At 48.4% G+C, this 12,510-nt stretch overlaps 1 protein-coding gene across 1 annotated transcript; it reads left to right on the top strand.

Moving 5' to 3' along the window:
* The first annotated feature begins 579 nt into the window (after positions 1–579).
* LOC124681124 (heat stress transcription factor B-2c-like) lies at positions 580–2,339 on the top strand. Its single transcript, XM_047216077.1, has 2 exons — positions 580–1,067; positions 1,193–2,339. The coding sequence occupies exons 1-2, from the start codon at positions 768–770 to the stop codon at positions 2,111–2,113; spliced, it is 1,221 nt and encodes a 406-aa protein (XP_047072033.1). The 5' UTR covers positions 580–767; the 3' UTR covers positions 2,114–2,339.
* The last annotated feature ends 10,171 nt before the right edge of the window (positions 2,340–12,510 follow it).

Here is a 12,510-nt window from a genome sequence, read left to right on the forward strand (position 1 = left end):
GATTCTTTTATATAGATAACCAATTCCTTGGAAAATAAACTTTATCCTTTTAAATAGATCAAGTGGCCGAAGCATACAGAAGCTTCGGATATAGTAGGCCGAAGGATAGAGAAGCTTCGAACAGTAGTAGGGTGACAAAATATCACAAATACCAAGTCCCCAGCGTATAATTCCAGGTCCCCTAGGAAACAAAACAAAAAATCTTATCCGAATCGCCGGACAGATGGTCGACACGTGCAGCAGTCCAGGCTGGCGCAAGCCCGCGCCCACCCGAAAGTTCCAGAACGCCCAGCCGCGACAACCCATCGAAACTTCTCGCTCTTTCCTACCGCCGCGGGCCCCACCGCACCCATCCCGCGGGCCATCGCGCGCAGAATCCCAGCCGTCGCTCCCCCACCAGATCCGCATCCGACGGCGGAGACGCCCCCGGCGGGAGATATGTTTTACGCGCGAGCCGGGTCCACGCGCCGCGGCTTTCTCGGTACGAGTGGTCTGTGTCGTGTCGCAGTCCGAAAATTTCATTTATCAAACAGTGCGTTTTCTTTTGCCCACATTTTTTTTTTATTTCCGTCTCATCTCTCTTCTTTTTCTCCGGCTTTCTTTCTCCTCCTCCCATTCGCGTATAAATTTCCTAATCCGCGGGCGAAGGTTCCAGAAGGCTTCGTCCGTACGTTCCTTTCCTTTCCCCAGTGCCCTCGCATCTAGAACCTACCACGGGTTTCCCCGGCCCAGATCCGGCCGCCAGGAAGGCTCACCGGCCCGGCCAGATGGCCGCCGACCATGGCGCGGACGGTGCTGGGGCTGGCGGCGGAGCGGAGGCTCCTCCTCCTCCGGCCCCCATGCCGGGGCTCGCGGCGGACGCGGCGGGGCAGCGGTCCCTGCCGACGCCGTTCCTCACCAAGACGTACCAGCTGGTGGAGGACCCGGCGGTGGACGACGTCATCTCCTGGGGCGACGACGGCTCCACCTTCGTGGTGTGGCGCCCGGCCGAGTTCGCCAGGGACCTCCTCCCCAAGTACTTCAAGCACAACAACTTCTCCAGCTTCGTGCGCCAGCTCAACACCTATGTACGTGCGTTTTTGCTCGCTGTGCTGGGTTGGTTTGGTTTCTCGGTCTCGGGCTCGGGTTTGGATTTGGCTCGGTTTGCCCATGTCGTTGATAGATTGGATTTTGGGTTTGCTGCGACGTGTAGGGATTTAGGAAGATCGTGCCGGACCGGTGGGAGTTCGCCAACGACTGCTTCCGGCGCGGCGAGAAGCGGCTGCTCTGCGACATACACCGCCGGAAGGTGGTGCAGTCGGCGGCGGGGCTGGCGGCCGCGGCCGCCGCCGCGGCCGCCGGTGCCGTGACGGTCGCCACGGCGGCGATCCCGATGGCGGTGCCCGTGACGCACTCTGGTTCTCCCGAGCCGCAGCTCTCCTCCGAGGAGCAGGTCCTCTCGTCCAACTCCGGCTCCGCGGCGGAGGAGCTCCCGCTGGCGGCGGCTCCATCCGGCTCCGGCGGCACCGGCGGCGGGACCGGCGTCGGGTCCTCGTCCGGCGACGCGGGCGACGAGAACGAGCGGCTGCGGCGGGACAACGCGCGCCTCACCCGCGAGCTGGGCCAGATGAAGAAGCTGTGCAACAACATCGTGAGCCTCATGTCCAAGTTCGCGTCCAGCCAGCAGCTCGACGGCGCCGCGTCGCTCTCCTCCGTGGTGAACTGCTCCGGCGAGTCCGCCCTGGCGCCCGCGCCGCAGCTCCCCACGGCGATACTGGATCTAATGCCCTCGTGCTCGGCGCTGGCAACGGCCGCCGGCCTCGCCGCCGCCGACGGCGACGGCGAGCCCGACGCGAGCGCGAGGCTGTTCGGTGTCTCCATCGGGCTCAAGCGGTCCCGAGACGAGGAGGACGACGAGGACGGCCGCCGCCGCGAGGACCACCATCCGATGGAGGTGGACGGCGAGGCCAACGGCGGCGGCGGCGACGTGAAATCGGAGCCAGCGGCGAACGGCAGGTCGGAGCAGTCGCCGGACCAGCGCTCGTGGCCGATATACCGGCCCAAGCCCGTGTACCGGGCCTGCAACGGGCAGGACGGGGCCGGGTCGGATCCGGACAACTCCAACTCGAGGTGAGGCCCCACCATGTAGAAGCTTCGACGCTTCTAGAGCCAACTAATTATTAATTAATCAATCGTCAAGCACCAAATAATAGTAGTACTGTACAAGCATTAGTAGAGACATGATGGTAGAAGTCTTGAACTGCTTTGCTTCTTGGGGAACTTGTCCCTTCTATGTGTAATGTAATGTAATCTGCCCATTTCATTTTCTCATAAGATGTATCTGTACTCTTCTTTAATTTCATCGTGGTAGAGTTTGCCGTGGAAATGGGAAGTCCATTTCCCGGATCTGTACATACCTTTCTAGGAAGAGATAGTATCTGCAAGCAGAAGTTACTAGCCAGTCTTGGAAACTACGGAACTTTGGGCTCGTATGAAACGTGGACGATAGATGCAGGCAGCTGCACTTGTGAAACCGTGTTCAGACGGGTCAAATTGAGATGATATCTTGTTCCAAAGAAGAAGTCGAGATGGTGCATGGAGCGCCAGAGGCACGTAACCCCCGTGTAGACGTCACGGCGGTAGTCGCTACTAGAAGGCTCGAGGAGGAATGCGCATTTGTTGGTTGTGGGCATGGGGCATTGGGGCGAGATGGGGACGCGTCGTCCAATGGCTGCGAGTCAGGAGAACCAACGTGCGCTGCCTTTCACCGGTCTTGTTCTCTTGTTTATTGCCGTCTTTTCCAGTTTCCTGAAGGCGTAGATCTCCACGTCGAGGGAACAGCTGGTGCGTCGCTACTCGCCGGTGGAGTCTGGTTGGGATCTCCAAAAAATATCTGCCATCGGCACCTCGCGGTTCTAGACTTTGTACTGGTGGGTCCCATGTTGGGTCGCACCGGGTTCATGTGGACTACGGCGGCAACTTCAAACCTCGGGTGTTCGTGTTTTGGTCCAGCATGGTGCAGTTGTATGAGAGGTCAGAGCATCTCCACCAGTAGCCCCTAAATAGGCGGAGGTGCTGGCACTGCATCCTCCATTTGGCGAAGCCGTTTTCACACCGGCGCCCCCAAACAGGCGTCCCGATATATTTAGAAAATCAAATTCAAATGTTAAAAACGATATTCATACGATGTTCGAACGAAATTTATATAGATTTAACACGAATTCAAACTAAAAAACTAAAAAAACATCTAGCGACGCGGGGAGTCGAAGGCGCTGAAGTCTAGGTCGTCACCGCCGCTGGACGACGGGAAGGACCAGCTGTCGGCGTCGGCGCCCTCCTCCTCGTCGGCCTTCTCCTCCTTTGGCGTCGGCAGCTCCGATGGTCTGGCGAGGTCGACGTAGTTGGCGCCGTGGTCCCTAGCGGACCACACCGCCACCTGCCGCGGGTCGATCGCGATGTGACGGTTGTCCTCGTCGATGGAGCGGCCGACAATGTACTGCAGGCCGGGGAACTTCTCATCGTCGCCGTCGCCACGACGGGCAGGTAGGAATTGGACACTAACATGTGGACCTGATCGTCCTGATCCGACGTGGATAGTGTGGAGTTGGTGCCGACGTCACCGATAACCTCCCTTGGCATATGGGTTGGTTGGGGGTGGCCGACTATTTTATTGGGCTTGTGATGACATGTATTTCTTATGGGGGCGCCAATGTGAGCGTTAGAGAGACATATTTGAAATCAGAGGTTGTGTTATTATCAGAGAATGGGACGTTGATCCTCAGACATGCCTATCCTGAGTTTTTGTCACTGGTCTCTTATATATAGTCCTCTAAGCCATTTTATGTTTTCGGCTCGAGACCGTTTTAGCCGTTAGAGGAGAAAAAAGTACTCCTCTATATCTTATTTAGTGGTTTGGTTAGAGATGCTCTTGTACTGGTAGATTCTGAAAGCTCACATTGTTTTGTTAACTAGATAATACCCCGCGCATTGCTGCGGAAATTGTTTGATAATATCTGTTTGTATTTAAGAGGATGTTTGTATTAATAAGATCATAACTCACAATCGGAAATACTTACCATTTGATTATTGTATTATCAGAAAATATTAATAGAAAAAGATTTTGTGGGTTTTATTTAGACTTTGTGGTGGTTGCCTTCTTCATTGACGACAATTTAGACATCGGTTTCCTCTCTACATAAAGTTAGTATTCGATAGTTTTCGTGGGTGATCCCTGGGAAGCTCTGTGGTGTTGAATCATGAGGATATATATCAGTTTCCTCAATGAGTGTATGACATCAATTATACAATCGAACTAACCATCCGATGCGTTCAACTCTGAGTGTCACAAAGAAGCAAAAGCAAAAATAGACCATAATCTTGCATGAAACACCTCGTAACACAATGAATCAAAAACAACATATCATGATTAAAAGGAGGTGTCACAATCTGACATAACTTGCATCAACCCTAGTCTCCCATGAATCGTGTGATGCAGAATCTCTTTATTCACTCAGTAGGTTATTGTACACTTTCTAAGACAAAATGAACAAAAATAACATATTGATTTTAAGACATTTCTTGGGTTTCATAATCTACAGCATGACTTACATCGTGCAAACTTTTAATATCAATCTGCTCACACGCAATCCAATCTGGGTAAGGAAGTATGAATCATTACTAAGAATAGGTTTCTGCCAAACATACACAATTTTTCTGACATTATTTTTCAGATTATCCTTGAGCAGAGCTTCCTGGTCCAGTTCCACATCAATATATCCACTTGACCTCCGACTGCAGTTTCTATCTGTAGGAAGTAATTTCATAAGTTAGTTAATAGGCATTAATCGGACATTACCTGTCAGCTCTTATATATATAGTAACCTATTGTGAAGTATTGTACACTTGTATATTAATGTGTTGTTAGGTGCACATTTCAAACTTGTATACTAATAACTCATGTAAAGTGCATAGTACAAATATTAGAGAAAACGAACAACATCTCATTGTATATAGTGCAGAATTAACACGGTTACCAATTGATAGTAAATCATAAAATATGGACTAAAAGGAACTATTGTGGCGGAAATTCGTCTTGGCTCCCGGGAGCATTTGCTCCCGGATTTTTGGGGAGCAAATTTTGTTTTTCAAAACTTTTCAAACAATTCCGAAAAAAATCATGCACGTACCTGACCATGGCACGCACCACCTTGTGAAATGTCGCTGCGAAATGTCATCGTATGCGTCCTGGGCAAAAATGACAAATTTCCAGATCTGAGATTCATATTTTTGGATCTCATTTCATGTCAGAAATTTGTCATTTTTGTTCAGGGCGCATACAATGACATTTTGCAACGAAATTTTACACGGTGGTGCGAGCCATGGTCAGGTACATGCATGATTTTTTCCGGAATTTTTTGACAAGTTTTCAATTTGTTTTAATTTTTCGAAAAAACCGGAAGCAAATGCTCCCGGGAGCCAAAACGCCTCTCTATTGTGGCTACTTCTGAAAGAGGCTTTACTTCTGAAGATAAAGCATCCTGCTTTCAGTTTGACAGAAAATTGGTGATCATTATGTATCAGTAGTATTCCTGAAAAGCATAACACGAAAAAATAGATATCGATTAGAAACTAATGGAAAATTTGTGTGGGACAAAATATTAAGAGCATCTCCAGTCGCGTCCCCCAAACCGTCCCCCAAACCGCGCCGGATTGAGCGTTTGGGGGACGTGTTTTGTTCGTGCCGCCTTTGGGGGACGTCGCTCCCCAGCCGCGTCCCCCAAACGCCGCCGCCAAACATTTAAAATACTTTTTTTAACACATAATAAACCATTTATCAAATGTAGCATATGAATAAAAATGTTTGCGAGGATTGTTTTCAAATTAAATTACAACAAATAATAAAACAAGTAATCAAATATAATAAATAGGGCTAGATGCTACATCAAGGTGCCACAGTATTTTCTTTGATCCTCCACAAATGCTCAACGAGATCAGCTTGAAGTTGCTCATGCACATTGCTGTCACGGATCTATGCGTGCATGGCGAGAAAATCAGCAAAATCTGCAGGCAACTCATGATCAACCTCCGCAAGAGGGCCTTGACACTCATAGGGACCAACATGTGACCTAACATGATTCTTGCGGTCATCCTCAATGATCATGTTGTGCATGATCACACAAGCCTGCATCACCTCCCACATTTGGTCGTGAGACCAGCTTAGAGCAGGGTACCGGACAATGGCAAATTGTGCTTGAAGCACACCAAATGCCCGCTTGACATCCTTCCTGCAAGCCTCCTATCGTGTAGCAAAGTGGGAATTCTTCGGACTCGATGGATTCGAGATTGTTTTGACAAAAGTGGCCCATTTTGGATATATACCATCGGCTAGATAATAGCCTTTGGTATATTGGTGGCCATTGATCTCATAGTTGCATGGTGGAGCATGCCCTTCCACTAGTCTGCTGAACACCGGAGACCGCTGCAACACGTTGATGTCATTGTGTGATCCCGCCATGCCAAAGAAAGAATGCCAAATCCACAGGTCATAATCTGCCATAGCTTCAAGCACCACACTGCAATATCCATGACGCCCTTTGTATATACCTTGCCAAGCAAACATGCAGTTCTTCCATGCCCAGTGCATGCAATCGATGCTTCCAAGCTGGCAGCATTTTGTGCCATGATCCTTGCAGTCTTTTCCTCGGTTGGCCCTCTCAAGTAGTATTTGCCAAACTTTCCCACCACAGCTCGGCAAAACTTGTACATGCACTCAATGGCGGTAGACTCACTCATGCGAAGGTAGTCGTCCTGTGTATCGGCAGGTGCTCCGTATGCAAGCATCCTCATGGCGGCGGTGCACTTCTGAATGGACGAGAACCCGAGAACGCCTACAGCGTCGGGCTTGAGCTTGAAGTAGGGGTCGAACTCTCGAACGCCGTGGAGGATATTCATGAACAGCCCCTTGCTCATCCTGTACCAGCGCCGGAAATTGTCGGCTTGTGTTGCGTCGTCGGCGAAGTAGTCGTTGTGCAGCATGGCATGCCCCTCCATCCTCTGCCGGGGCTTCGACTTCCTTCTTCCCGGCCTTGATCCTCCGCGGCACGGCCTCTTCCTCTTCTCCGCCTCAGCGTCAAGCATGTCCTGCGGGGACGCGATGATCAGCAAATGCTCCCGCAGGTCGTCGTCGAAGGCTTGCTCGTCCTCCAGCAGCAGGGCAACCATCTCATCGTCGCTGTCCATGGCTAAAGCAAAATCAATGGTTAAAATTGCGCCGAGGCAGACGATGGAACAAACGCGGCCAATCGCGCCTACCTGGCAAGTCGTCGAGCACCTTCTGTGCGCGGAGGTGGGGCGGATTTGACGGCGCGTTCTGGGACGCGCTGGCGACGCGGCGGCGGCGCCACAACCGGCGGGAGCCCCAGCCGCGACAACGGTGCCGACTCTCAGCAGAGATCAGACGCCCAAACGGCCGGGAAATCCAGCGGCGGCGGTGGGGTGGGAGGCGCGGGAAGGAAGGAGCGACGAGAAAAGAGGCGCGAACCAACGGTTTATGCAAATAGTCGCCGACATGTGGGAGCCCGCCTCGCTTTTCGTTGTGTCCGGCGTCCCCGGTGCGTCCCCTGTGGGACGGGGACAGGCTCGGGGCGCCGGACACCGTATCGGGGCGCGCCGGACAAAAATGGGCTTTGGGGGACGCGGCTGGAACGTATTTTCTGTCCGGCGCGCCCAAATCCCTTTGGGGGACGCTTTGGGGGACGCGACTGGAGATGCTCTAAGATTGCACTATGAAATACATATATAGAATTGCTACCTCAGAGTAAGTGAAAAGATCAGAACCAAGCTTACATAATGTATGGCATAATTCAGAGAAAAGAAATTGTGCTCTCCACGGGGGAAAGTAACCAAGTGCACTTTTAGCTACGTGCACAACTTATAAGTAGATTATATAATTGATGTTATTAACATTTGTCCAGGTGGTGAAAATCTTTTACCGAAGATACTGCATGTACCATATTCTAGTGGAAGGTTACCTGAAAGGCTTAAATGATTATTGCTCAACTAAAACAGAAAGTTTAGCATACACACATAGAACATGGGAATGACAACATATTTATTCCCATGGAAAGAACATAGTCATTGAACCTTTAACTTTATACAAAGTTTTTCCCTTAAACAAAATCTGGATGGAGAGTGTGCATAAAAGATAATACTTACAAACAGGAAATAATAGGTCTGTTACATGTTAAATAAAAAAATAAAACAGACAAAGAAGAAATAATATACCTATCCGTTTTTTTTTAGAATTATACCTATCCGTATTAACATATATCTGCAGAGATCCACCCGTCAGAAAATCCACCTGAAGCTTGTCTGCAAAAACTGAACGAAAATAAACAGTTTGCAAACATGAATCATACTCATCAGATCAAACCCGCTCGTGCCCAAAATAGTGGGGTCGCCTGCTGTACTAAGGGGAGAACCAAAGGAGTAGTTTTCACCTCCTGCTTTACTTCTAATAAATGTACAAACTGAGGCTATACAAAGCAATGACAAAACAGCATATGTATGATCCTTCAAACCTTGCACACACAAAAAATAAGGGAATAATAAAGAACCTCTCTAGTAATAAAGTGGATAGTAAGTAGAAAATCATGGATTTGGTAGGACCGTAGGAGCTGTGCCGGAACCGGTCCTTGCGGCATTTGAGAAAGCCATCTGAGTCCAGTCATGTCCCCATTGATCAGGGATGGCAGACCACTGGAAAGCAAAGATAAGAGAATAACAAATAGAGACTTTACTGCTCGGGCGACATAGCTTGGACAGGAGAGATACACCAAAGAGAACGTAGATGGGAAAATTAGCAGGAGAACACGACAGCCAGCCGTAGGGCTACAGATTCTCACCTAGCTGTTTTTGTTGGAGACCTGGAGTGAAATTGATTTATAGAAAGAAGGGGAGGTGGAGAGGCAGCAGTATGGAAGAAGAAGTGAATGAGGCGATCATGTCGTGCAGGCGTTACTGGCAGACGATGCTGATCTTGGGCACTCTTAGGCAGAGCGTGGGAAGAGGAAACGATAGGTTCTACGGAACGAAAAGAAGGAGAAAAATATTACTACATTTTTTCTAGAAAAGTGACGTGGTAATTTTAGTGGGGTCAGCTGAGGTGGAGTGCCTGCATGTTGAGAGAAATAGGTAAGTGGGAATGATCTTCTTAGTTATACTAGATGATGTCCCGCGCGTTGCTGCGGAATTAGATGCTCCAAATAAAAAAGAAAATTCCATGTAGCATCGATTAACACATGCGTGTAGTGTTAATAAGGCTGTCACTAATTTACTCTTAGTTTTGTTATGTTGTTGGTAAAGTATACTTACTGAATAATTTTGATTGCCTAAAAGATAAACCATTGCAGTTAGTATATTCAAACCAAAAACATCTATACATGTGGCAACTGAGAAATAAGAGCACTGATTTTTGCCAGTAGGTGAAAAGAGTGTAGTATGTCATTTATACATCGAAATTATGAAATGGGAAAATCACATGCTGCCGGACTAATGTTATCTCGAGAGTCATTCCACTAATGTACCTGGATTTTTGTTGGAAAAATTAGCATGACATCTGGACCTGAGAGAGCGGGGGGTTAGTAAAAGCAAATATTTATCTAGATATGTTTAGACATCGCAATATTGTGTGCACATGAATGGTTAATCAAATTAGAATAATCATAATTTTACAGTAAAACTTAGTACTAACTTCGCCAACATAGAATAGCTGCTTGTTCAGGTGCTTCATTTGGATCAACATAGACGGCCACAGGCCACTGAAACATAGCAAAGCCCCACAGTGACACTGATAAGAGGAAGACGTGCCTCATGTACATCTTGATATATTAAGTTGCTGCATATGTACACATCTCAGATCTGGAAATTAGCTGCATAGATCTATGTGTTTATCACCCTTATATTGACAGAATATGCAACACATCCAACTCTTTGTTCAGGATACAGCGATCAGAAGTATCCTCTTTTGCTGATATTGTGAAGCGATAGCCATGCAAAGTAAAGCTGTAAAATCGATGCTAGTTTTATTTGTACCTGCATATGATGATTCTGCTGGGGGCAGTATGGTGGCAAGGGATCAATCAAACCAACCGAGCGAAGGTAACGTGAAGATTTAGTACTCCACGGTAGATCCCCACCAAAGTTCTTCATGCAATCTTGAAATTAAACATTGGTGAAACCAAGCAATTTTCAAGGGGCGGAAAGATATATAATCGCAATTACCGGAACCTGATACCTGTTTCACCTTGGAGTACCAAACGTCCAAACCCAGTACTCTGACAGGGAGAGAGAGACGAACTGTGGGAAGTTGCAGGGAATCAAGATGTATGAGTGTATCACCAGTTCACCATCACTATACCACATCTGCAATGAAACGCACGGAAGATGGCTGAACGCTACCATGACGATCTCGTGCAGATCTTCTAATTGATTCTGTCTAAACAGATGGACACTAAAGCTAAGGTTTTATATAGAGGGCAGTTATTCGTGGGTCTATCGGGAAGCTCAGGAGATCGATTAATAGGAAACAGATGCACTATAAATTGAGTAGCTAGGAGAGCCGGGAAGAGTTAGTGACTGCTGACGCTTAAGATACTCGCAAGCAGTTGCAGAAGAGAGATGAAGGGGAAGGAAGCAATGGAACGCCCGCACAAATGTTTGCTAAAAAAATAATAATTGATAGGCTGGGTGACGTAGACCAATTAGATTCTTGCTGATGTGTATAGCTTGCATGTTGAGAGAATTACTTTTAGTGGGTTGCTCCCATTGCAGCTGAATTAAAGGGAACTACGAGAGCTACGAGTCATGTGAAAGTGAAGAAGGTTGATGGTGGAATTCTGCCATGTGAAAAGTAAATTGTGGGGTGTGAATGGTGGTTCCAGGGAACTATATTCCGATCCAACCTCAAGGTTATCCCGCTACGTGCTTATGATGTGATTATTGGAGCCTACGGTCGACAAAGTAGCCTACGGTCGACAAAGTAGCCTTGTCCTAGCCGGATCACCGAAGGCAGCCACAAAAGCCAAGTACTCCTGGCGACAACAAGGACTGAGGTGGTGCCAGCGTGCATGACAAAGACATGAGACATCGACGCGGTCGGCTCCGGTGCCAGTATTCCTCCTTCCGCGGCAAGTGCGCACAACTACGCTGATGAGAGGTCTGGCCTCCAGCAAGGAGCGGTCGAAGCTAGCAGCACTGATAGTGGTTAGGAACGGCATTAGCGGCAGCATCGCGGTGGTGCTGCAACAAAGAGGGAGAGGGTCGATTTGAATGTGGACTGGTATGTGTGCTACTGGCAGGCAAACCAGAAGGACATGAGGAGGACACACGCGGATGTGACCTCTATCCGCGCGACAACATTCCCAACCCAAATTTAAGCCTAAAATGGGGCCGTGGAACTCGGTCTGCCCGCGCCACACAAAGAGACTAGCGATGCAGTGTTTCTGTATATCATCTTCCAAGAAGGACCGTGCTACACCGATCTCATGATGCACGAAGGAACTCTGCAAACCATGTTGCCCCATGCTCTGGCTTAACCAATTCACCATGAAATTAGCATTCGTGGTTATAGAGGTTATCATGACGCTCATCATCAATGATCATTTTGTGCATGATCGCACAAGAAGTTATCACCTCTCACATGATCTCATAGCTCCTTGTTCTAGCAGGGTACGAAATTATAGTCTGCCAAGCACAACAAATACCCGCTCCACATCCTTTTTGTACAAGCCTAACCTCCAATATTTTTGTTGCATGGAGCCGTGAAACTCGGTTCATTTAGGTCGCACCGTATCTTCTATCCGCACGGAGGAGTTCAGACAGTCCCCCGATATGCCAAGAGATAGTGAGCTGACAACCAATAACTTTTATTTTGTAAGTGCAAAAACGCATAAATTGTGAGTCAATGGATTCCCTCTAGTCTTATATTGCGAGTCAATGACTATTAGTTCCAGGAATGGCTGTGGAAATTGCTGACAACTGGACTAATACCCTAATTTTGATGGATGCAACGCGCATTCCCTCCAAATTCTGCCAATTATGTATATTATTGTACTACTACTACTACCTATTTTGAGGAGATAAGGTTCGTCCACTGTGCAACTTTTCAATCAAGTCGTCTATATCCTTTACACCTTTCGTTCACGCGTATGCGTGACATGCCCGTCATGACGTAAATTGCGCCATTGAAGCTTCCATGAACCTGTCGTCATCTATGTTCGGAAACAAATCACTAGGCCCGTCTCCGACTTAGGTTCGTAAAGTAATTGTAGATCCAGAAACGGAAAGAAGGAAATAGCACCCTAAAACCCTAAATCGAAACTGAGACGGATCGATCTCCGACCTTGACCAAGGCCCCGAGGCCCCGAGGATACGCGCTTGCCGTTACCAATATAAGCTGCGCAGAGACCCGGCCTCCATGATCCAAACGTACGCACCGATCGAACTAGATCACCAGCGACCAACTAACAGGCA

The sequence above is a fragment of the Lolium rigidum genome, unplaced genomic scaffold, assembly GCF_022539505.1.
Source record: "Lolium rigidum isolate FL_2022 unplaced genomic scaffold, APGP_CSIRO_Lrig_0.1 contig_34223_1, whole genome shotgun sequence".
Classification (NCBI taxonomy): domain Eukaryota; kingdom Viridiplantae; phylum Streptophyta; class Magnoliopsida; order Poales; family Poaceae; genus Lolium; species Lolium rigidum.